A 25866-nucleotide genomic window follows, 5' to 3' on the forward strand; every position below is an offset into this window, starting at 1 on the left:
TTTTTTTTTTTTGAGACGGAGTCTCGCTCTGCCGCCCAGGCTGGAGTGCAGTGGCCGGGTCTCAGCTCACTGCAAGCTCCGCCTCCTGGGTTTACGCCATTCTCCTGCCTCAGCCTCCCAAGCAGCTGGGACTACAAGCGCCCGCCATGTCGCCCGGCTAGTTTTTTGTATTTTTTTTAGTAGAGACGGGGTTTCACCATGTTAGCCAGGATGGTCTCGATCTCCTGACCTCGTGATCCGCCCGTCTCGGCCTCCCAAAGTGCTGGGATTACAGGCTTGAGCCACCGCGCCCGGCCACATCGGTCTTATTTTAAAAGCCCCTTATATTGTTTTGAAGCATTGGTTCTGAAACATAAGATACATAAAAGGGCTTCAAAAACAGCTTTGTCTTGGAAAAGACAATTAAAAATTTGTTGTTCAAATGCTACCATCTGGTGGTCAAATATGGATAAGCCCCGAAAATAGACCATTCATAGAAAAGATACGGAAAACTCCAATTTCCCTAATCACTTGCTTTGTTAGCAAAGATTTGGAACATTCCGTGGAAAAATATTAACATGCTTATGTTGCACTAATTCTAACCTGTAAGATATACTTTTTTCCCATAAACAATGGCAGCAAGATGTTTATCAGAATGCTTCCAAAGTCCTATGAAGGAAAAATGAAGAAGGCAAGAAAAAATGTTTAAATAAAAAAAATTAAAGATCAACAACTGTGAAAAAAAGGGATTTTTTTAAAAATTAAAATAAAATAAAAACTGTTTCTAAGGGCAAAGATGCAGACTCACTGGACAACATGCTTGCGAATCAAATTCAGATGTCACAGAAAAAGTTGTGTTTTCTACATCCATTCCAAGTGTATTCATACAGGAGTCATTCACTCAACAAAATTTTATTGGAAGCCTGTTTTGTTCCACACTCTTTTCATCTCATTGGGCACACGATGGAGAACCAAAAAACCCACCTTTCCTAGAGAACCTCATGAGAAACAGGGACCCCACACCGTAAGATTGTATAGTTGCACCCTGCATGGTCCTCAGTCTCAAGTGAGTGTGAGCTAAAAGCTTCTGCTTGCAGGGGGTGCCTTTTCTCATTCACATAAAGGGGACATAGAAGCTTTGAGCTACTGCAGGGATGTGGGGGATTCAGATACCTATTGGGGCCTCCCTCCCACATCTTAGGTCTCTTTCCTAATGCTTGGCCAGTTGGAAGGACCACATTTTAGTATTTGACCTGTTGACCCTCTTGCTTTGTCATGAACATCTTCCACTTTACGGGTTCTCGAAAGCAAGTTTCCAGTTCCTAGTCTCTGAGCAATGTATTTGTAACCTAGGCAATGCCTGTGATTGTGGAAATACTGTCGATAGTAGATAAGAATTCAGCTGCTCAACTGGCTCTTCAGACATCCCCAGATGCCCCCTCCTCTGCTTTGGGCCCAGCCTCCTACCTCCAGAATGCAGCTAGGGAAAGAGCCACAAAGGCTGGTGGTCTGGTGACCCAGGGCATGGAGGTGCCTCTGGACCCTGGCAACTCCAATCAGCATTGTAAGAGGACCTCCTACAGTTTCTGGAGAAGATTCTACAAAAGGTCCTTGGCCAGTAACTAATTCTTCAGTGTGAATAAATGATAAGTTTTTTTCTCCAATAAATGTCAAACAGTACAAGTTGGGGGTGGGAAAAGTGGGTTGTGTCAGCTTTTTTTTTTTTTTTTTTTTTTGAGACGGAGTCTTGCTCTGCCACCCAGGCTGGAGTGCAGTGGCTGGATCTCAGCTCACTGCAAGCTCCGCCTCCTGGGTTTACGCCATTCTCCTGCCTCAGCCTCCCGAGTAGCTGGGACTACAGGTGCCCGCCTCGTCGCCCGGCTAGTTTTTTGTATTTTTAAGTAGAGACAGGGTTTCACCGTATTAGTCAGGATGGTCTCGATCTCCTGACCTCGTGATCCGCCCGTCTCGGCCTCCCAAAGTGCTGGGATTACAGGCTTGAGCCACCGCGCCCGGCCTATGGGTTGTGTCAGCTTTCAACTTGTGCCAGAACTACAATGCTTTTTCTTGGTTGGTAAAATATTTTTTAAAAAAAGAAAAAGACTGGCGCAATGGCTCACGCCTGTAATCCCAGCACTTTGGGAAGCCGAGGTGGGAAGATCACTTGAGCTCAGGAGTTTGAGACCAGCTTGACCAACATGGTAAAACTTAATCTCTATTAAAAACACAAAACTGAGCCAGGCATGGTGGTGGGCGCCTAGTCCTCCACAGTGACCTGAGACCCCTCCTGTACATCCCAGGTGCAAGGTGATGAATCCTTTCTCTTGAGATTCTTAAACTAGGGTCCACAGACCCTATGGAAGCACTTCAGTGGCTCCATAAACTCCCTGATAACACATACAAAATGTGTAAATATTTGTTATGCTGAAGAGCCGGTTTCACAGCTTTCATCACATTTTTAAAAATTAGTCTGTGGTACAATCTTCAGAGCCCTGCGAAAGTCTCCCTCCGAGTTGGAGTTGTTGGAAGCAGAGGGAAGCAGTCAGGCCAACAATGAAATATCAGTCCTGAATCTCTGATATCCAGCCATGTCTAGTCTGTGTGACTATCAGATGCCAGGCTCTAGAAAATGTCCCTGAATCTGAAGACATCCCTAACGACCACCTCAAGTATGATCTGTTCCCTACAAGGACCATTTGTACCTGGGTATCTCAGACAGACCTAGAGAAGGAAAAATACACTCTAAGCCTAAGGCTGGCAGTGTTCATTACAGGTCCCAGATCAAGCCACTGGACTGATCTCTGAGCATGAAGAGGGAATGGGAGCCACTGAGGGGAAGTCATCTCCAGACCTGGCTCCTAAGAGCCTGGGGCCAAAGGAGCTCTGCCAAACTCCTGAAGAAAGGAAGGGCTGATCCCTGTAATGAGGGACTCCCCTTCAGCTAATGCCAGAGGTCTCCCCGGACTCTGAAATAACCTTGAAACAGCAGAGGGAAGGCACACCTATGACAGGCCCAGGCAGCTCATAGCCCAGCGTAGGCCCTGCCCGCACCTGCAGCTCATAGCTTGAGTCTTTGCGGAACTCCAGGGGGAGGAGGGAGACACTTCTTGAGTCCACTGAGATCAGCTTTCTCCTAGGACTCTACCAGTATAAGGAAAGGATGCACCAGGTCAGGGTTAAACCAGGCCAGCCCCTGCCTCCAGCAGAGCCACCTCTTTTCCCAGCTTCCATCAAAGGGGCTGAGTGTCTTTTCTCTTCCCACAAGAATCAAGCCTATGCCTGAGTAGCTGGACTCGGGCATGGGGAGCACAGACGTGCCAGCACTGCCTGGCCCTTGCATGTGATAGGACGCTCTGTTTGATTTCTCTTTGATCCAATTCAGCCACTCACAGTCCTGGCAGTGGACTCTCCCTGCAGGACTGGGCATACCTCAGGAGTGGTAATGGTCTGACGGCATTCCAGGCAATGCATACTTTTGGAATTCTTCAACAGTTGATGACATTCTCAACTGATATATTGATATAAGTCTCAGTACATCAGTTGAGAATGTCTTCAACTGTTGAAGAATTCCAAGAGTTGACATACTGACATTCCCAATAGTGGGCGTTTCTGAAACTCTTTAACTACAGACATCTTAGCAATGGATACCTTTGGAAGTCTTCCACTGGGGACTTTCTAAAGTATGGCACTCATGGCCATCTCCAGCTGGGGCCATTCCAAAGGATGGACAATTCTAGGACTCTTCAGCTGTGACTGTTCTATCATTTTTACTATTTTTATTTTGTAGAGACAGGGTCTCACCTGTGACTATTCTAAATAATGGGCTGGAAGGACATCTCTCAAAGCCTTCATGTTTGAAACAATCAGCCCTCTACACTGGACTTTTTTTTTTTTTTTTTTGAGATCGAGTCTCGCTCTGTTGCCCAGCTAGAGTGCAGTGGCGTGATCCCAGCTCACTGCAACCTCCACCTCCTGGATTCAAGCGATTCTCCTGCCTAAGCCTCCAGAATAGCTGGGGTTACAGGTACATGTCACCATGCCTGGCTAATTTTTGTATTTTTAGTAGAAATGGAGTTTCACCATGTTGCCCAGGCTGGTCTCAAACTCCTGACCTCAAGAGATCCACCCGCCTCAGCCTTCCAAATTGCTGGGATTACAGGCGTGAGCCGCTGCACCTGGCTGGACTTTCTTTTTTTTTTTTTTTTTTTTTTGAGACGGAGTCTCGCTCTGTCGCCAGGGCTGAAGTGCAGTGGCCGGATCTCAGCTCACTGCAAGCTCCGCCTCCCGGGTTTACGCCATTCTCCTGCCTCAGCCTCCCGAGTAGCTGGGACTACAGGCGCCCGCCACCTCTCCCGGCTAGTTTTTGTATTTTTAGTAGAGACGGGGTTTCACCGTGTTAGCCAGGATGGTCTCGATCTCCTGACCTCGTGATCCACCCGTCTCGGCCTCCCAAAGTGCTGGGATTACAGGCTTGAGCCACCGCGCCCGGCTGGACTTTCTTAATCATTGATACTTCTGGAACTCTCCAACTACGGCCATTCTAAGCAATTGGGAAGCTTCCAGATTGCCCCGTTTCTGAAACTTCTTCTGTGATTACACTAGACCTGGGGTGGAGTCTGGGGAAGGGACAATGTCTTTGGCATGCTGACAGCCGAGGAGACAGGTTTGGGGAGGACAGATTATTCAGGGGTCTCCTACTTTGGGGAGAAGTGAGGGGAGGAGGAGGGACGGCTGTAAGGGAATGCTCGCACCCTTGGTCTCTGGTCTTGGCCATGAATGATGATACTCGCCCGTCTCTCCCACCCGGATGCCCTTGCACTCCCTCCTCTCCCCTCCCCTCCCACAAAGCTGCACTGATCCCCACATTCCTCACCACAGCGCAGGGGTCTCCCCGGTTTCTGTACTGCAGCTCACACTGAAGCTTGCCCTTCAGCATGCAGAAGGCAGGGTCTTCGTAATCTGAGCGCCAGGAGATACTATACTGTCCTGAGAAGGTCACAGTCACATTGAAAGGGGGAGCCGGCTTGACTTGGTGGGAAAACCCAGGAAAAGAAAATGGGGTGAGATTTTGCTGTAGGTGAAAAGGATTTGATGATGGGAAGAAGCCCTGCCTGCCCCCACCCCGGCCACGGTGCCTCACCCATCATGGATGAGATGAAGACAAACAACCCTGAGTGACTTTGGGCAAAGTACTACCGACTCTGGGCTTCAGTTTATCCATCTGGGACCTGAGAGATTAGGGTTGCAAACTCAGGGGCGGGCAGGTCACAGAGAGGGATGAAGCAGGTTTAGGGACTGTGAAGAAATAAAAGAGTCGGGCCAGGCGCGGTGGCTCATGCCTGTAATCCCAGCACTTTGGGAGGCCGAGGTGGGTATATCACAAGGTCAGGAGATCAAGACCATCCTGGCTAACACGGTGACAGCCCATCTCTACTGAAAATACAAAAATTAGCCAGGCATGGTGGCAGGCGCCTATAGTCCCAGTTGCTCAGGAGGCTGAGGCAGGAGAATGGTGTGAACCTGGGAGGCGGAGCTTGCAGTGAGCCAAGATCACGCCACTGCACTCTAGCCTGGGCTACACAGAGAGACTCTGTCTCAAAAAAAAAAAAAGAAAGAAAGAAAGAAAGAAAAAAGAAATAAGAGTTAAAAGTGAATGGCTCTAGCAGCACAGGGTGGTCAGCTTTTCTAAGTTTTCTAGGGAAACACACATGCACATGCACACCCACACGCATGCCCACACTTGCAACACACACGCACACACATGTGCATGCACACACACACGCACATGCACACACACGTGCATGCACACACACACATGCACACACACATGAAATCTGAAACCCTGCTTTCTATGAACTGAAGGGCAAGTTTCAATATGAGGTGCAGAATGAGAAACGGGAGACCCCTGGAATTATCGTGTGAAATCTCCAAGGGTTTTTTCCCCCTAGAGATAGGATCTTACTGTGTTGCCCAAGCTGGAGTGCAGTGGTGCAATCATAGCTCACCTGTAGCCTCAACCTCCTGGGCTCAAGCCATCCTCCCACCTCAGCCTCCCAAGTATCTGGTACTACAGGTGGGTGCTACCACCCCTGGTTAATTATTTGTCTATTTTGTAGAAACGAGGTCTCACTATGTTTGCCCAGGCTGGTTGCAAACTCCTGGCCTCAAGTGATCCTCCCACCTCAGCCTCCCAAAATCCTGGGATTGCAGGTACAAGCCACTGCACCTGGCCTATCTTAAGTTTTAAAGTTAGCAACCCATCCAAAAATATTCTCAGCAGCGTCCTGGCAATACCATTCCTTTTCCATTTCTGTTCTAAATGATGGTATCATTTTCTTTCAACCCCAGCTACTTCAGGCAGTTGAAGACTCTTCTTAGCATGAATGCTAATGGTGAGGGCTGCCATTTACTCAGAGCCTGCCTGGCTGCCCTGCTCTGGGCAGTTTGACACCCCACAGTGGCCCTGGGAGGTCAATCTGATGGTCCCCATCTTTCAGCATCTCCCAGCAAGTGCAAGAGCAGAGCTCTGAGCCATAACAGCAAGCTTTCATGGGCGGCCTCCAGGTGAACGTCAAAGCCAGCATTCTGTTTTTGCTCCATTCGAAGGACATTTCATGAACTTGAGCAGAACACAATATGTCAAGGGCCTCAAATTCCTCTCTTGTAAAATGGGCCTAGTTCCCGTATCATGGGGCTTGTTCAAAGGGATGAAGCTATTTAGCAGGAGGCGGTAACTTCAGAGGAACTAAGTGGCAAGTGTCTATTAGAGTCAGAGAGGAGTTGCAGGCCTCTGCCCTCACCTTCTCCACTTTCTCTTCTTTTTTTATTTCCTTCCTTCCTTCCTTCCTTCCTTCCTTCCTTCTTCCCTCTCTCCCTCCCTCCCTTCCTCCCTTCTTTTTTTCTCTTCTTTCTTTCTTTCTTTTTTTTTTTTGAGACAGAGTCTCTCTCTGTCACCCAGGCTGGAGTGCAGTGGCATGATCTTGGCTCACTGCAACATCCGCCTCCCGAGCTCAAGCAATTCCACAGCCTCAGCCTCCCAAGTAGCTGCGCATCACCACGCCTGGCTAATTTTTGTATTTTTAGTAGAGAAGGAGTTTCCCCATGTTGGCCAGACTGGTCTTGATCTTCTGACCTCAAGTGATCCACCCACCTCAACCTCCCAAAGTGAGCCACCACACCCAGCCACCTTCTCCACTTTCAATCTGCCACCATCTAGCACTCTGCACCTCTCACCCTGTGATTTTGTTTACCATGTGCCTCTCTCGCTGGGCTCTTAGCTCCTTGGGGCGGAGGTTTTGTCCTCCAGGTTCAATCTGTGCACACAGCTCCTGGAACACAGCCTGGGGCAAAATAGGCCCTCAATACATATTTGGCAAATTAGGCTGGGCAAGGTAGCTCATGCCAAAAATCTCAGCACTTTGGGAGGTTGAGGTGGGAGGATTGCTTGAGGCTAGGGGTTCAAGACAAGCCTGGACAGCACAGCAAGATCCCAGCTTTACAAAAAATTTAAAAATTAGCCGGGATGGTGATATGCACCTGTAGTCCCAGCTACTCAGGAGGCTGAAGTGGGAGGATCGCTAGAGCCCAGGAGTTCTAGGCTGCAATGAGCTGTGATTGTGCCACTGCACCCCAGCCTGGGGGACAGAGCTACACCCTGGCGTGCTCTCTCTCTCTATAGATATATATATACATACACACACACACACGCACATATATATATACACATATGTATTTGTCAAATTAACAAATGAACCTTTCAAGGCCTCCAGAAAGGAGCCTGTGATCCTGAAAACCGCACTGAGGGCTCCCACTGCGCCCTGAGGTGACAGAGGTGCGCATTTTACAGAATGCCACGGTGAACACTGGGTTGCTGCTGTTGCTGTTCCAGCGATGGGATGTTTTTGACTGAAATCGTTTCTAACCCCTCTTTTGTCCTCCCCGGGGCAGGTGGAGGCCGGCTCTGGGCGTCCCTGTGTGGCCTGGGTAAGGATCAGTCCCAGAAGACACCAGCGTACTGAGAACTGCCCCATGGGTACTCGGGAGATGTTTGCAGAGCCTGGGGGTCGTGAAGGGGGGCTGCTCAGCCCAGCGAGGCCCAGGACCCAGGAGCAGGAAGGGACCCTGGGCAGGAGGTGGTTAGAAAATCACTTCCTGCCCCAGCTGGGCCCAGGCTAGCTGCAGATCATGGCAGGGAGACAGAGCATGCCAGAGAGAAATGCTTGGATTCACGCTGCAAGAGAAGTGGCAAGGAGGGGCCCCTTCTCTGCCCTGAGCTCTCCTCTGTTTCTGAGAAGCTGTGGGGTGAGGGGTGTGGGGTGGCCTGGGCAGTGGGGCTGCTGCCTGCCTCAGTTCACTCAGCCTGGAGGGGCCCCTGCTCCAGATGGTGCACGCGTGTGCAGAGAACCTTGTGTCCTGGATCCCAGATCCGTGTGGCTGTGAGAGAGTGTGTGTGAGAGTGTGTGTGCCTGTGTGTGTGACTGCATGTGTGTGAGTGTGTGCATGTGTGTGCCCATGATGTGTGTGTGAGTCTGTGCATGTGTGTGTGCATATGTGTGTGAGAAAGGGCATGTGTGTGAGAATGCATGTGCATAGCAGTGTGCATGTGTGTGAGAGAGTGCATGTGTGTGAGTATGTGCATATGTGTGTGCCCGTGTGTGATGTGAGTGTATGAGTATGTGAGAGTGTGTGTGTGCATGTGTGCACACGTGTGTGAGTGCATGTGTGTGTGCATGTGAGTGTGACAGAGTACATGTGTGAGTGTGTGTATGCCCATGTGCGAGTGATGTGAGAGTGTATGTGTGAGTGTGTATGTGTATGTGTATGCATGTGTGTGTGTGTGTGCGTGTGTGTGTACGTATGTGTGAGTGTGTATGTGAGAGAGAGAGAGCAAGAGAGAGACACAATGTGGGCCTCTGTGTCCACGCCCTGCAGGCTGGGGCTGGGGAGACATCTGTGAGTTTGAGGGCACATCTATGGGTCTGTGAGTGAATGAGTCTGGGACCCTGGGAATGCGCGTGAGTGTGCCTGCGCCTGGGAGTGTGTGAAGCTTCACTCTCGCCCTCTGTGGTGTGACACCCCCTCAGCAAAGTGGTGCAAACCTGGGCCCCCAGAGTGTGAAACACAGACACCTCTTATACCCCGGCGCCTCTGCTGGGAATCTAGGGGCAGAAACTTCCGAGCTCGCAGGCAGGGCCTTCCCGAGAGCAGGCTCCCTTTGCAGGCTGTGTTTGCCTCTGGGGCCGCTTTGGGTACACACACACACACACCATGCCAAAGCCACCTCCCAGGTCCTTCCATGGTCTGCACTAGTTCTGTTTTGTTTTGTTTGAGACGGAGTCTCGCTCTGTCACCCAGGCTGGAGTGCAGTGGGGTGATCCTGGCTCATTTTAACCTCCGTCTCCCAGGTTCAAACAATTCTCCTGCCTCAGCCTCCCAAGTAGCTGGGATTACAGGCATGCGGCACCATGCCTGGCTAATTTTTTTGTATTTGTAATAGAGATGGGGTTTCACCATGTTGCCCAGGCTGGTCTTGAACTCCTGACCTCAAATGATCCACCTGCCTCGGCCTCCCAAAGTGTTGAGATTACAGGTGGGAGCCACCGCACCTGGCCCCTGCCCTGGTTCTTGTTTTGTGTTTTGAGATGAGGTCTCGCTATATTGCCCAGGCTGGTCTCGAAGACCCAGGTTCAAGCAATCCTCCTGCCTCAGCCTCCCAAAGTGTTGGAATTACAGGTGTGAACCACCTTGCCCTGCCACCTGACCTAATTCTGAACTCACAGATAAAACTGCTCCCACCCACCAGGCCCCCCTGCCCCTGGGACGCCCTTCTACCTCCAGCCTGGAGGGAAATTCCAGGCCTCCCTGGAGCTTATGAAGAGGAAAAAACTTTTTGCGACTCAGTGTCCTCCATTCACCTCATTATGGAGTCGGGATCCCAGAGAGTCAGGGTTAAAAAGACATTTGCTCTACAAACAGGGAAGCTGTCCCAGAGGTAGGTGTGCCTCATCCATGGTCACACAGATGGGCAGAGCTGAGCCGGAACGTGAACCCAGAAGTCCCAGGTCCCAGCCTAGCTCCTTCCATACCTCTCAAACCTAATATCAACCTTTCACACATTAGTAAAAAATAGCGCAACTCAAAATAGAACTCTAAGGTGTGGTGAGGACATAGGCCAGGTCAGATCTGGTGGAAGCTGGAGCTGGCCCAGAGGGCGGGGAGTAGGGGGCCCAGTCCCTACCTATAATCCTAGCACTTTGGGAGGCCAAGGCGGGTGGATCACTTGAGCCCAGGAATTCAAGACTGGCCTGGGCAACATGGCAAGACCCCCATCCCTACTAAAAAAATTATCTGGGCATAGTGGCATACACTTGTTGTCCCAGCTACACGGGAGGCTGAGGTGGGAGGATCACCTGAGTCTGAAGAGATCGGGGCCATAGTGAGCTAAGACTGAGCACCACCCTAAGCCTGGGGTCCCAGGATACTCACTGCTCTCAGCCAGGAGAAAGCTGCCACACTCCTGGGAGTAGTTGCCAGAGTGGTCTGTGATGTTGACACTGAAAATGTCATCGGCCATGAAGTGGAATACATCCATGTGGCAGGTGTAGGTGGCGCGCGTGGCATTGTGGGCCGACCTGTGGAGGCTGCAGGAGGTGGCCTCGTTCTTCAGCTCTCCATACTGGTCTTGCCTTCAAGGACAAAGCAGCCAGTCATGGCTGGAAGCCAGGGGCAGGGTGGATGGTGGCGGGCTCCGTGCTCAGGGCCAGGGCAGAAACCCAGACTCTCAGGGCTGGGAGGGATTTGAGGCAGGGCTGGGGGGTGGTCACCTGGTCCAACCAACCTTTTCCCAGGGAAGATATCACCTCCCCTGCAGCATTCCCCAGTGAACTGTATCCGGGCTCAGCTTGCACACCTCCCGGAGACCAGGAACTCACTACCTCATTTAGGGCAGCAGCTCTCAATTTTGGAAATTTGGGCCATTCTTGCTTGGACCAAGCCTAAATCTGTCCCTGTCGGTCCAAACAACCAGATGGCTGTCCTACAGGAAAGGCACTAGGTATTTTGGGTTTCCTTCTCTCCTTTCTGTCCAACATCCACTTTTTTGAGACAAGGTCACTCTGTCCCCCAGGCTGGAGTGTAGTAGTGTGATCACGGCTCACTGCAGCCTTGACCTTCCCAGGCTCAGCTGATCCTCCCACCTCAACCTCCTGAGTAGCTGGGACTACATGCATGCACCACCATGCCCAGCTAACTTTTTGTACTTTTTGTAGAGATGGGGACCCATCATGTTGCTTAGGCTGGTCTCGAACTCCTGGGCTTAAGTGACCCACTCGCCTCGGCCTCCCAAAGTGCTGGGATTACAGTACTGAGGCACCTCACCCAGTCCCAAAATCCACTGAATACCTAATAAGAGCCTGTGCTGAGGGCCAGGAGAAGAGCTAAATGAACCTCATCTCCTCCTCTGGGTGGACTTCTGGGAAAGCTGGTGGGATGGGGTTAGGGAAAATGTTGTGACTTTTTAACTCCCACCAGACAAAAATGATGGGTTTTGAAGTACATATAGGAGTTTATCAGATATTAATTTCCCTACCTAGACGTTCAGGTTCTGAACATGACTACTCTCTAGGCCCAATAGGGATGTGTGGACTGAGTTCTCTGCTAAATTTGCTGGAATAGAAGTTCTTGCTGAATAAATGCTCTCCAGGCCTCCCAGCCTGAACTTGCTCGTTATCCCCCTCACCCTGCCTCACTCCACTCCAGCCACACTGACCTCCTCGCTATTCCTCAAACTCACCAGCTCTTCTCCCACAGGGCCCTTGCAGTCTGCCCAGCTCCCTGGCTGCCTCCTTCTCACTAGAAGTTGTGGTCCCTCTACCTGAGGCCCAGTATCCTATAGCACCCAGTGTTATTAGGAAGTATCCTGTTTAGGGCAGAACACGGTGGCTCATTCCTGTAATCCCAACACTTTGGGAGGCTGAGGTGGGCGGATCACTTGAGACCAGGAGTTCGAGACCAGCCAGGCTAACCTGACTAAACCCTGTCTCTACTTAAAATACAAAAATTAGCCGGGCATAGTGGTGCACACCTGGGTGCAATCCCAGCTACTTGGGAAGCTGAGGCAGGAGAATTGCTTGAACCCAGGAGGTGGAGGTTGCAGTGAGCCGAGATCACGCCACTGCACTCCAGCCTGGGCAACAGAGTGAGACTCTGTCTCCAAAAAAAAAAGAAAGTATCCTGTTTGGGCCTGGCATGGTGGCTCACACCTGTAATCCCAGCACTTTGGGAGGCTGAGGTGGGCAGATTGCTTGAGCCCAGGAGTTTGAATCCAGCCTAGGTAATATGGCAAAACCCTGTCTTTACAAAAACTACAAAAATTATCCGGGTGTGATGATGCATGCCTGTAGTCCCAGCTACTCGGGAGGCTTAGGTGGAAGGATCGCTTAAGCCCAGGAGGTCGAGGCTACAGTGAGTTCTGATCACACCACTGTACTCCAGCCTGGGCAACAGAGCAAGACCCTGTCTCAAAAAAAAAAAAAAAAAGAAAGAAAAGAAAAGAAAAAAGAGAAAGCATCTTGTTGGTTGTTTTGTGCGTCTGTCTCCCCCAGCCACCGCCCCACTGTGGCATGTCAGTTCCAAGGCATCTATCTGGGGCCCCGTCAGTCTCGCTCTGCTGAATCCCCAGTGCCTGCTACAGTGTCTGGCAGGAACTTCACACATGTTTTGTTTTGTTTTGTTTTGTGAGATGGGATCTTGCTCTGTTGTCCAGGCTGGAGTGCAGTGGCATGATCATAGCTCACTGCAGCCTCGAACTCCTGAGCTTGGTCCTCCTGCCTTAGACTCTCAAGTAGCTGGGACTACACAATTGTGCCACCACGCCTGACTGATTTATTTTTTGTACAGACAGGGTTTTGTGATGTTGCCCAGGCTGGTCTCAAACTCCTGGGCTCAAGTTATCCTCCTTCCTTGGCCTCCCAAAGTGCTGGGGTTAGAAGCGTGAGCCACTGAACCTCGCCTGTAAATGGTTTTGAATGAATGAATGAGCTGATGGATAACGGAAGCTCTTCTTTATACTGAGCTGCATAGGGTATAAAATGGACCCATGGACTTTGGAGTTGGAAAGTCTGAATTTGAATCCCAGCTCCAGCATTCACAGGCTCTGTGACCTTGGGCAAGTTGCTTAACCTCTCTGAACCTCAATGTCCTCATCTGTAAAATGGGACTAATCGTTGTGAGGGTTGGGAGTGACCATTCATGAGAAGCATGTAGCTGGGGGCCTGGCACCTACTAAGTGCTTGAAAAATCATGCGGGAGACCGGCCATCCCGGAGTCTCAAAACCATGGCCGACCTGTGTGGGCGAGATAGTAGCCTTTGAAGCTGGTGGATAGACCAACCCTGCGGGCTCCTGACTTTTCAAGTCCTGTGAGCCCTGAGTAGTTGTCTGAAAGGCAGGCACAGTGGTCCTCAGTGCATAGCGTCCTCCTGGAGGAATCACTGAGCAGGCACTGTGAGTTGCATCCCCAGGGACTGGCGAGGCCCGGCCACTTACCAGGTAAGGGTGAGCGTGCTGGGGTGGAGGTTCCACATCTCCAGGATGCAGATGACCGTCTGGAGGTAATCGGTGTAGCAGACGAGGTCGGGGCAGCCCCAGCCTGGAGGGTCAGGTGGGAGAGAGGCCTTGGTGGGTGGGGACTACAGAGCTTCCTCTCCACCCCCTCGAAGGCTAGAGGAAGAGTGGGTGCAGGGGTCCCCAGGCCGGGACAAATATGAGGACTCAGGAGCTGCTAAGATATAACCCTGGCGCCCAGGGGGCCTCACTACCTGGGAATTCCTTGTTTGAGCACCAGTGTTTCAAGGCTGGCTATGAAGACAGGACACTCATGATGGCAAATAATATAAAACTACCTGGTCCCAGCTCAGCACCCTCCTCCAGAGCCCTGCGCCTGGCCACCAGGTCTGTGTCCCTCCTGGCCAAGCTCCCATTCAGAATGGCAATATCTTAAATGCCCCAGATGTGGTAGGAACCCAGCTAGCACACACCCACATACCCCAAGAGGGTCAGGACCTCATGGAGTCAAGGACAGCTGTGCTGAAAATGTCCCAAAACCCTGAAAGGAAGAGACCTTGGCTCTACAGAATTTGGCTCCAGAGGACACGCACTCTCAGAGATTCGGGAAGGTGCTTCAAGGAGTTGGAAACCGTGAGAGAATTAAGAAGCCCTCGGACACTTTTGGACACTCTTGCAGCCAAAAATGCCACCGCCACCGCCAACAAGAAGTCATCAAGGTATTGCCCTATGAGGCAATTTTGTTGGAAGATTTAACACCTTTCCATCCTGCTCCCCAAACATTAATTGTTTCACTGTGTTCCAAAACAGAGGTGCGATCATCATCCAAATTTTGTTAAATGTTGGACAAAATCAATGGAATAATTTGTAGTTTTGTTTTGTATATTTGAGTGCCATTTCCACTATTTTTTGCTGCTATTTACTAGAAACTTGTACTGCCCATCTCTTTTTTTGAGATAGAATCTCTTGCTCTGTTGCCCAGACTGTAGTGCAGTGGTGTGATCTCAGCTCACAGCAGCCTCCACCTCCTGGGCTCAAGCAATCCTCCCACTTCAGCTTCCTGAGTAGCTGAGACTACCGTTGTGCGACACCATGCCTGGATAATTTTTGTGTTTTCGTAGAGACAGGGTTTCACCATGTTGCCCAGGCTGGCCTCAATCTCCGGAGCTCACACGATCCACCTGCCTCGGTCTCCCAAAGTGCTGGGATTATAAGATTGAGCCGTTATGCCTGACCTTGTTCCCCTTTATAATTGGGTTCATTTTCGGTGGCTTTTTCCTATTTTCCCTTGACTAATGAAGACACATGAGGTGATGGTGGTGGTAGGTTCCCTTCTTGGGTCTCAGTCTAGGACAGAACCTATATTCGGAGCCAAGAATACTGTCTGGAAATATCCTTTAGTCCACTGTAGAGGTGAGAACACTGAGGCTCCAAGACTAGACCACGTCTCTCATCTCTGTTGGTCTGCGCTGCTGAGACACTCACCCAGGGAAGGAAAAACCTAGTCTGTGCTAGTTTTTCATAGCTGCACCCATGGCAGACATTGCTAATGGATCACAGCACTCTCTCCCCTAGGCGTGACCTCAGAATGCTTCTCAACACAGCTCTCCAGGCAGTGGCTACCAAGGGGTCTGAGTCATGGAAATAAATCTTGCTCTAGAGGGTGCTTTCCTCAGGGAGACACACAGGACCTGTCAGCGGGGTGCAAAGGAGCTAGTTCCAGCACTTGATGGAGAAAACAGGACTGATTTTGGCAAAACCTCAACACAGAGCCTCTAAGTAGCTGTGTCATCTCTGAGTCTGTACCCTTATGGTTCTTTCTCAGGGAGCTAGGAATTTGGAGAGGAGCTGCCATTCCTAGTCAGGTTCAAAGCTACCAAGGGACAGGGTTTGTCTCCAAACTTGGGGAGGCAACAGCAGCCACCGAATGGCATGGAGGTGGCACCAGGGATGGGAGGGTGAGAAAGTGCCCAGTCAGTACCCCAGCCACAGGGCAGAGAGCCCCAGGGCCATCCCATGTCTGGGGTTATGAAAGCGTGCAGGAGGCAGTGAGAGACGCACAAAGTGACTGTGCTGTCCCCAGCTCTGTGACTGTAAACACGTGAGTCAAAACTGCTTCTCCTCCCCATGGGTAAGCCAGAGATACTGCTTGCCCTAGAGGCTGTTGAGGTGTTGAGATGAGATGGTGCCTGTGCCTGCACGCTGCCCGCACACGGCTATCACTCAACAGACAGCAGCACAGAGTGGTGAAAACCATGCTATGGTTTGAACGTCTGTGTCCACCCCCAACATTCATATGCTGAAACTCAGTTGCCAATGTGATCGTATTAAAAGATGGGGACTCTAGGAGATGATTAAGTCACGGGGGCAGACCCCCCTGAATGAATTATTGATCCTATAAGAGGGCTGGAGGAACCCAACATTCAGTCCCTTTTTGCACTTCTGCCACATGAGGATGCAGCGTGTGTCCTCTCTGGGGGTTGCAGCATTCAAGGTGGAATCTTAAAGGCAAAGATGGGGGCCGGGTGCAGTGGCTCATGCCTATAATCCCAGCACTTTGGGAGGCAGATGTGGGTGGATCATTTGAGGTCAAGAGTTAAAGACCAGCCTGGCCAACATGGTGAAACCCCATCTTTACTAAAAATACAAAAATTAGCCATGGCATGTGCCTGTAATCCCAGCTACTCGGAGGCTGAGGCATAAGCATTGCTTGAACCCGGGAGGCAGAGGTTGCAGTGAGCCAAGATTACACCATTGTACTCCAGCCTGGGTGAGAAAGCAAGACTCAGTCTCCACACACACAAAAAAAATAATAATAAAGGTGGGCCTCACCGGAAGCAAAGGTGCTGCTGGTGCCTTGATCTTGGACTTCCCAGCCTCCAGAACTATGAGCAATAAATGTCCATAATTTATAAATTACCCAGTCTCACGTATTCAGTCACAGCAGCACAGACGGACTAAGACAGACTCCAAGAACAAATTGATCCCAGCTCCGCCTCTGCCCCGTGTTGTGGCCACGCACCTGTCTCTTAGCCTCTCTGAGCCTCCTCAACCAAAAAACTGAGCGTCATTACAACATGGGCCTTGCCGGACTGTTGGGACAGTGGAATGGGATGACGCTCCGAGCTTTGCATGCAGCCAGGGCTTGTTATCTGCACCCACCAGATGTGGAGCCATGATGGGTGACCCAAAGGCTTTTTAGAACCAAGACGGCGATGCTTGCCACTCAGAAAGGGAAAATCAAAGCTCGACATCTGTTTCCTGAAGGAGCTATTTGAGGTCCTGGGTATTCTGGTAAAAACCAGAGAAAAATGCCCATGAGTCAGCAGAGCAGCCGTTGAGTTCCTCCCCTGCCCCTAGGCCGGCCTCCACACAAGTCTGTGCTGGATCCTGCCTCCTCATGGCCCCCTCCTCCCGGAAGCCCTCCAGGATCTCTCAGTTCTCAGCAGTGTCCTCTCAGTCAGACTCCTGGCCTTCCCAGCTCTGCTTTCTAACATCGCCCCCTCTAACCACAGTATCTGGTCCTCCGCAGGCTGCCTACCAAGATTCGGTCTCCTTTTGGCTCTTCCTCCTGTCCCCAGCCCAGGGACCACCAGTGCCTGCTAAGAATCCAGTGATTTTTTTGTTTGTTTATTGTTGTTGTTGTGGTTGTTGTTTTGAGGCAGGGTCTTGCTCTGTTGCCCAGGCTGGAGTAGAGTTGTCACCTTGACTCACTGCAACCTCCACCTCCCAGGTTCAAGCAATCCTCCCGCCTCAGCCCCCCAAGAAGCTGAGACTACAAGCATGCGCTCCTATGCCCGACTAATTTTTTTTTTTCTTTTGTAGAGACAGGGCTTCACCCATGTTGCCCAGGCTGGTCTTAAGATCCTGAGTTCAAACGACTACCCTCCTCAGCCTCCCGAAGGGCTGGGATTCCCGGTGTGAGCCACCACACCCGGCGCAGCAATTGTTGAAAAACATTTCCAAGGAGAGTCATTACAAAAGGAGAAACCGAGGTTAGATGGAAGGCAGAACTTCCTCACTCAGAGAGTTGAGAGCCAGCCAAGGCAGAGGTCAGGGGAAATGAAGGATGAAGCCTCTCATCCCCTCAGTGACACCCGAAGACATAAGCCCGCAGGCTGGGCCACGTGAGACTCATGTCTACTGCTTCTGGTTCGTGGAGCTCTTTGGTGGATGGATTCTGGTTAGTGGAGAGCCGGCTACTGGACTCGTGTCAGCCTCAAGGGCACGGATGCCATCTGTTCTGAATCTGTGGACTCTAGCGGTGTTTTTGAGCCCTCAAAGCCAGCCTGGCCCTAGCTCAGCTCTGTGATGGGGGCCCTCCCCACCCGCAGACCACGGGCAGCCACTTACCTCCCTGGAGCAGCAGCAGGAGCAAGGGGACGGCCCAGCCACGCAGCATGCTGACTCCTACAGGCCTGCAAGAGATGCACAGCGGAGGGTGAACCGGGCGGGGCTCAGGGCTCCCCCAGCCTCCCCCTCATCCTATCTCTTCTCAGGCAGACTTGCCCTCAATTCTTGGAACTGTCTTAAGAAAAAAGCAAGATCCTGTGGAGCCTGTGGATGACCCCAAGAACTCCCACCTCTTAGAAATGGCAGATTCACCCTGAGAATTCCTTCTCCCACCTTCTTCCTGCCCCCACATCACATCACAAATGCAAAGTGAATTTGTTTTACTATTTTATTTTAATATTTTTAGAGATGGGGTCGTGTTCTGCTGCCTAGGCTGGAGTGCAATGGCACAATCACGGCTCACTGCAGCCTCGACCTCCTGGGCTCAAGCGATCCTCCTACATCAGCCTCCCGAGTAGCTGGGACCAAAGGCACGTGCCACCATACCTGGCTAATTTTTAACACGTTTTTATAGGGATGGCATCTTGCTATGTTGCCCAGGCTGGTCTCAAACTCCTGGGCTCACGTGATCCTCCTACCTTGGCCTCTCAAAGTGCTGGGATGACAGGTGTGAGCCACCATGCCCAGCACAAGGTGAATTTAAAGAGTGAGAAGATTGCTGACTATTTTGCCCTTGCTGAGTCTATTGATGTAGCATTGTGTGTGAAATTAAATTATGTATTAATCTATCTGACAAAGAAAGAGGGAGGGAAAAAGAGAAGAAGAAAGGGAGAGAAGAAGAAAAAACTAGTTTGGAAAGTGGGATCTGCTGAGGAGCAATTTTGGATCTTCCTTCCTGTAAACATCCATGTTGATAGCTCAGTAAATTGGCTTTTTAATTTTTATTTTTATTTTTATTTAGACCAAGTCTCACTCTATTGCCCAGGCTGGAGTGCAGTGGCCGGATCTCGGCTCACTGCAACCTCTACCTTCCAGGTTCAAGCGATTCTCCTGCCTGAGCTTCCCAAGTAGCTGGGAATACAGGTGGCCGCCACCATGCCTGGCTAATTTTCGCATTTTTAGCAGAGACAGAGTTTTGCCATGTGGACCAGGCTGGTCTCAAACTCCTGGCCACAGGTGATACACCTGCCTCAGCCTCTCAAAGTGCTGGAATTACAGGCATGAGCCACTGTGCCCAGCCATCAATAAATTGGCTTCTTACTGAATAATAAATCCAAAGTTAACCCACAAAGTTAACCCCTGCTGAATACTTAAGATAAGGTTAGCCCAATAATCAGGCTTCTTACTCCATTACAAAGCCCAGATTAGCCCACTGGGGAGCATGCTAGGAAATCCAGGCCCAACCAAACAGAGAAAACTTGACCTCCTAATTTGGGCCAGGATGGAGTAGGAACCTCTTTGGGGAACAGAGTGAGGTTATCCGGGAAGAGTGGCCTTTTCTGTCTTGGGCAGAGGAATGACCCACCAAGCTGGCAATGCCAGGCTCCTCCTGGGACCTGTCTGTTGCACCCACCAGCTCTGTGTCTGTTTGAGGAAGTGCCAACCGGAGGGCAGTGGGCCACCTATCTAGACTCAGGAGCCCTCCCAGACCAGCCCCCACAGACAAGAAGGGAGCTGAAGCTAAACCTAAGAGGGATGTCCCATGCAGGACCCAAGTCATAGGCATGGCTTTCTCCAGACACTATCCCTGACTCCACAAGGGGAAGACCCTCCTCCTCTGCACCAGGGTTCCCAAAGATCCTCCTCTGGCCCCATCCATAGTTCCCTCTGACCTCCCTCACAGAGTCACCAAAGAACCCTGGTGCAGGGCACAGGCTGGGGAGCCAGGGAGGTTCAGATAACCAACTGTGTGGCTCCAGGCCAGTCCGTTGCCCTCTCTGAGCCTTGTAAAGTGGAAACAGCAAGGCCTGCTTCCAGGCTTCTTGTGAGAATTCAAGGAGGTGATTTGCATAAAACCCCGGGGATGACCCCCATCACATAAACACTCAACCAACAGCTGAAATTGATGGAGAATGTAGAGCATCAGACATGGAAGGGGTCTCAGAATGATCCAGCCAAGAGTTGCCAAAATATCTCATTTCCAAAATTTTGGCCATATTTGTATACTGTGTGCACTGTTGTTTATTTCAATATATATTTTAATGCATTTTCCATAGATAAGCACACTTAAAAATTTAACTCCAGCATCATCCTAAGCAGTAACATCACTACTCAAATAAAATAATGTTGGGGTAGATGCTGTTTCAACCTGCTTTTAGGAATATGAATCTTGTGGAATTCCAACCCCTGCAGAGGTCCCGTTATCGCACTTTGAAGACGTGGCCTCTGATCACAGGAGGGGGAATCTGTGGTCTGCCCCCTCACTATTGTGTCTACATCCATCACCCCAGCCACAGTGCGAGTCCTGACATAGCTCTGTCCCTGTCACTCCCTGATGGCTTTATCTTGACCACAGTACAACAGAGTGCAAACTCCTTTGCCCAGATTCAAGGTTCCTCATCCCCAGCTTGACCAACATAGCAAGACCTTGTCTCTACCAAAAATAAAAATAGAAGTAAAAATAAGTTAGCCGGGTGGCACGCACCTGTGGTCCCAGCTATTCGGGAGGCTGAGGAATGAGGATCGCTTGAGTGCAGGAGGTCCAGGCTGCAGTGAGCCATGGTTGCACTATTGCACTGCAGCCTGAATGAATGAGTGAGACCCTGTCTTTACAAAAACAGACAAACAAAAAACTCCTCATCCCTCTTAATTTCTTACCTCTGCCTACATCACAGAGCCCTAGGGATGCGGAGCAGGTACCTGCTGCTTCTGCCTGCCCGGCATCTCTTCCCAAAGAGCTCCTCCATCTGAGCTGCCTCTAGTGGTTTGCCTGAGGCTGACTCCACCCCATGCTCCACAAAGTGGGTTCCTGACCCAGGCTTGGCCAATCAAAACACCCCATCTGTCTGACCACAGTGATTGCATCAGGGATGGATGTCAACCCAGGCAAGGCCAGTGAAAGCAGTCCTGAGATTTTTTTTTCTAGAACTCTAGAAAACTGACACTTTTTTTGGTATCTTCTGAGAGCTTGTAGCCATCTTTGTCACCTCGTAGAGACAGCCTCCTTGAAAATGGCATCCATACTGAGAAATACAAATCAGGAGTCCCCATGGCATCATGTGAGGTCCTGGATCCAGCCATATCTGATGTCCACCCTGTGGACTTCTCATTTCCATGAGCCAAAAACCACCTATGTTGCTCAATCATGTTGAATTTCTATTTCTGTCGCTTGCCACCAAAGATCCCTGACACAGTGGAGTAGAGAAAAGAGCTCAGAATTTGAAACCAGAAGATCTTGGGAGCAAATAGTAGCTCTTTTCTGGCTCTTTTACTCTCTGAACTCAGTGACCATCTCTGAAATGGGGACAATAGTGCTCACTGCACCTGGCAGTGAAGAAGAGGCTGTGAGAAAGCAGATGTGGTAGTGCTTCATGGACTGTGAAGTGCTGTACCAGTGCATGGGTTTCCTGACATTACTGGCTGACTACCCTGAATTACTCATCATCTCCCCGGCAGCCCAGCCTTCGTCACACGTCTCTGCCTCTGCCGGAGCAGACTCCTCCCCTCCAACACCTTTCCCCTCCCATCCTCTCAACTCAGCTTTCATGGTCCACGTGCTGTATCCCTGCAGCCACACTGGAGTGTTCAGAACTCCTGCCACTGGCCTACTGCATTTGAGGTTTTCACTGGTGCTACTATTAATTATCCACTTACTATTGATCTTTACCTTGCCTTCTATTTTTTACTCCAATAAACATGTCTCAAAAATATTATATCATGACCATCATTAGATAACTGACATGAAATAGATACGGAGTATGTGCCATGCTGGTTAAGACACAGACTATGGAGCTGGCCGGTCTCAGTTCAAATCCCACCTCTGCCACGTACAGGTTTTGTGGCCTCGGGCAGTTTGCTTAACCTTTCTGGGCCTCATCTGTAACATGGGAATAACAACGATCATGGTACCTGCCTCATAGGTCCTTGGGAGAATTACATTAGTCAACATTTATAAAGCATTTAGAACAGTGCCTGGCATATAGGAGATATTATATAAGCGTTATGTAAACAAAACAATTAACTTACCATAAAACTAAATACAATAAACCATAAAAACTAAATACAAGAGAAACAAAGGCAGTAACTGAATTTTAGTGAGATGCTACTGCCTGCCTGAGAGTCCTAGAAGCTGGAGATGTGGTTTGTCTTTGTTTAAAGTTAAGAAAGGGAGGCCAGGCACACTGGCTCATGCCTGTAATCTCAGCACTTTGGGAGGCCGAGGTGGGAGGATCACTTGAGGTCAGGAGTTTGAGACCAGCCTGGACAACATGGTGAAACCCCATCTCTACTAAAAATACAAAAATTAGCCGGGCGTCATGGTGTGTGCCTATAATCCCAGCTACTCTGGAAGCTGAGACAGGAGAATTGCTTGAACTCAGGAGGAGACAGAGGTCACAGTGAGCAGAGATCACACCACTGTACTCCAGCCTGGGCAACAGAGCAAGACACTGTGTCTCCAAAAAAAAAAGAGAGAGAGAGTAGTGTTTAAGACACGATAGCACCAGATCGAGAGTCTTGCTTCCTCCGTCAGCAGGGCGAGTGATGAAAGGCCTAACGCTTTCACTAGGGGATCCAGGGATATTTAACACTGTTTAAAAGTAAATAATTAATAGCCTACCAACCAAAAAAAGTCCAGGACCAGATGGATTCACAGCTGAATTCTACTGGAGATACAAGGAGGAGCTGGTACCATTCCTTCTGAAACTATTCCAATCAATGGAGAAAGAGGGAATCCTCCCTAACTCATTTTATGAGGCCAACATCATCCTGATACCAAGCCTGCAGAGACACAACAAAAAAAGACAATTTTAGACCAATATCCCTGATGAACATCGATGCAAAAATCCTCAATAAAATACTGGCAAACCGGATTCAGCAGCACATCAAAAAGCTTATCCACCATGATCAAGTGGGCTTCATCCCTGGGATGCAAGGCTGGTTCAACATACGCAAATTAATAAACGTAATCCAGCATATAAACAGAACCAAAGACAAAAACCACATGATTATCTCATAGATGCAGAAAAGGCTTTTGACAAATTCAACAGCCCTTCATGTTAAAACGCTCAATAAATTCGGTACTGATGGAACGTATCTCAAAATAATAAGAGCTATTTATGACACACCCACAGCCAATATCATACTGAATGGGCAAAAACTAGAAAAATTTCCTCTGAAAACTGGCACAAGACAGGGATGCCCTCTCTCACCACTCCTATTCAACATAGTGTTGGAAGTTCTGGCTAGGGCAATCAGGCAAGAGAAAGAAACAAACGGTATTCGGTTAGGAAAAGAAGAAGTCAAATTGTCCCTGTTTGCAGATGACATGATTGCATATTTAGAAAACCCCATTGTCTCAGCCCAAAATCTCCTTAAGCTGATAAGAAATTTCAGCAAAGTCTCAGGATACAAAATTAATGTGCAAAAATCACAAGCATTCTTATACACCAGTAACAGACAAACAGAGAGCCAAATCATGAATGAACTTCCATTCACAATTGCTTCAAAGAGAATAAAATACCTAGGAATCCAACTTACAAGGGATGTAAAGGATCTCTTCAAGGAGAACTACAAACCACTGCTCAATGAAATGAAAGACGACATAAACAAATGGAAGAACATACCATGCTCATGGATAGGAAGAATCAATATCGTGAAAATGGCCATACTGCCCAAGGTTATTTATAGATTCAATGCCATCCCCATCAAGCTACCAATGAGTTTCCACAGAATTGGAAAAACTGCTTTAAAGTTCATATGGAACCAAAAAAGAGCCTGCATTACCAAGACAATCCTAAGTCAAAAGAACAAAGCTGGAAGCATCACGCTACCTGACTTCAAACTATACTACAAGGCTACAGTAACCGAACCAGCATGGTACTGGTACCAAAACAGAGATATAGACCAATGGAACAGAACAGAGTCCTCAGAAATAATACCACACATCTACAGCCATCTGATCTTTGACAAATGACAAAACAAGAAATGGGGAAAGGATTCCCTATTTAATAATGGTGCTGGGAAAATTGACTAGTCATAAGTAGAAAGCTGAAAATGGATCCTTTCCTCACTCCTTATACGAAAATTAATTCAAGATGGATTAGAGACTTAAATGTTAGACCTAATACCATAAAAACCCTGGAAGAAAACCTAGGTAATACCATACAGGACATAGGCATGGGCAAGGACTTCATGTCTAAAACACCAAAAGCAACAGCAACAAAAGCCAAAATTGACAAATGGGATCTGATTAAACTAAAGAGCTTCTGCACAGCAAAAGAAACTACCATCAGAGTGAACAGGCAACCTACAGAATGGGAGAAAATTTTGCAATCTACTCATCTGACAAAGGCTAATATCCAGAACCTACAAAGAACTCAAACAAATTTACAAGAAAAAAACAAACAACCCCATCAAAAGTGGGCAAAGGATATGAACAGACATTTCTCAACAGAAGACATTCATACAGCCAATAGACACATGAAAAAAGCTCATCATCACTGGCCATCAGAGAAATGCAAATCAAAACCACCATGAGATACCATCTCACACCAGTTAGAATGGCAATCATTAAAAAGTCAGGAAACAACAGGTGCTGGAGAGGATGTGGAGAAATAGGAGCACTTTTACACTGTTGGTGGTTTGTAAACTAGTTCAACCATTATGGAAAACAGTATGGCGATTCCTCAAGGATCTAGAACTAGAAGTACCATATGACCCAGCCATCCCATTACTGGGGATATACCCAAAGGATTATAAATCATGCTGCTATAAAGACACATGCACACGTATGTTTATTGCAGCACTATTCACAATAGCAAAGACTTGGAATGAACCCAAATGTCCATCAGTGACAGACTGGATTAAGAAAATGTGGCACATATACACCATGGAATACTATGCAGCCATAAAAAAGGATGAGTTTGTGTTCTTTGTAGGGACATGGATGCAGCTGGAAACCATTATTCTCAGCAAACTATTGCAAGAACAGGAAACCAAACACCACATGTTCTCACTCATAGGTGGCAACTGAACAATGAGATCATGGACTGGGAAGGGGAACATCAAACATGGGCCTATCATGGGGAGGGGGGAGGGAGGAGGGATTGCATGGGAGTTATACCTGATGTAAATGACGAGTTGATGGGTGCAGCACACCAACATGGCACAAGTATACATATGTAACAAACCTGCACGTTATGCACATGTACCCTAGAACTTAAAGTATAATAATAATTTTTAAAAGTGCCTTTTAAAATATACTTATCAGGAAGAATATGTTAAAGATATGTACTTCATCTTTCCAGAGCAGAGGTTGGCAATATGATGGTGAATACAGTGTCCCTTTATTCTTGAGTTTTCCTATTCAACCTCATCTTCTTGCCAAAAATTACATGACAGTTGAGCTGTCACATATAGCACGGGATTTATTTGAACAGGGAAAGAGTGAAAGGACAACATTTTTAGAAGGAAGAATGCAATTGTAAGAGAGTGACATGAAAATCCTAGAAAGGAGTGGGATGGCATTCCTCCTTAAGAATAATATGTAACATAAGGAACAATTAACTACATAAATAAATCATGGCCTATCAGTAGTTTCTTCAATTTTATTACTAAATGGCAACCAGTTCAATGAATATGCCACATTGTGGTTATCCATTCAGTAGCTGATGGACATTTGAGTTGTTTCTAGTTTTTGTCTACTGTATTAGTCCATTTTCACACTGCCGATAAAGACATACCTGAGACTGGGTAATTCATAAAGAAGAAAAGGTTTAATGGATTCACAGTTGCACGTGGCTGAGGAGGCCTCACAACCGTGGCAGAAGGCTACAAGCATATCTTACATGGCAGCAAACAAAAGAGAATGACA

General features: G+C 48.9%; 1 protein-coding gene across 1 annotated transcript; it reads right to left on the reverse strand.

Annotated features, from left to right (window-relative positions):
• Positions 1-4519: 4519 nt before the first annotated feature.
• LOC117099254 (interleukin-21 receptor-like) lies at positions 4520-21690 on the reverse strand. Its single transcript, XM_033238709.1, has 5 exons — positions 20652-21690; positions 17895-17959; positions 13524-13626; positions 10465-10664; positions 4520-5007 (listed from the first exon to the last, which is right to left on the reverse strand). The coding sequence occupies exons 2-5, from the start codon at positions 17941-17943 to the stop codon at positions 4520-4522; spliced, it is 840 nt and encodes a 279-aa protein (XP_033094600.1). The 5' UTR covers positions 17944-17959; positions 20652-21690.
• Between the last annotated feature and the right edge of the window lie 4176 nt (positions 21691-25866).

Source organism: Trachypithecus francoisi, unplaced genomic scaffold (assembly GCF_009764315.1).
Source record: "Trachypithecus francoisi isolate TF-2019V2 unplaced genomic scaffold, Tfra_2.0 Lachesis_group16, whole genome shotgun sequence".
In the NCBI taxonomy this organism is placed as follows: Eukaryota; Metazoa; Chordata; class Mammalia; order Primates; family Cercopithecidae; genus Trachypithecus; species Trachypithecus francoisi.

Coding starts and splice junctions, on each gene's coding strand:
- LOC117099254 (XM_033238709.1), bottom strand. CDS start 17,943: ATGCTGCGTGGCTGGGCCGTCCCCTTGCTCCTGCTGCTGCTCCAGGGA. Junction 13,627..17,894: donor CCTGCTGCTGCTCCAGGGAG/GTAAGTGGCTGC, acceptor CTGACCCTCCAG/GCTGGGGCTGCCCCGACCTC. Junction 10,665..13,523: donor AGCACGCTCACCCTTACCTG/GTAAGTGGCCGG, acceptor TTGTCCTTGAAG/GCAAGACCAGTATGGAGAGC.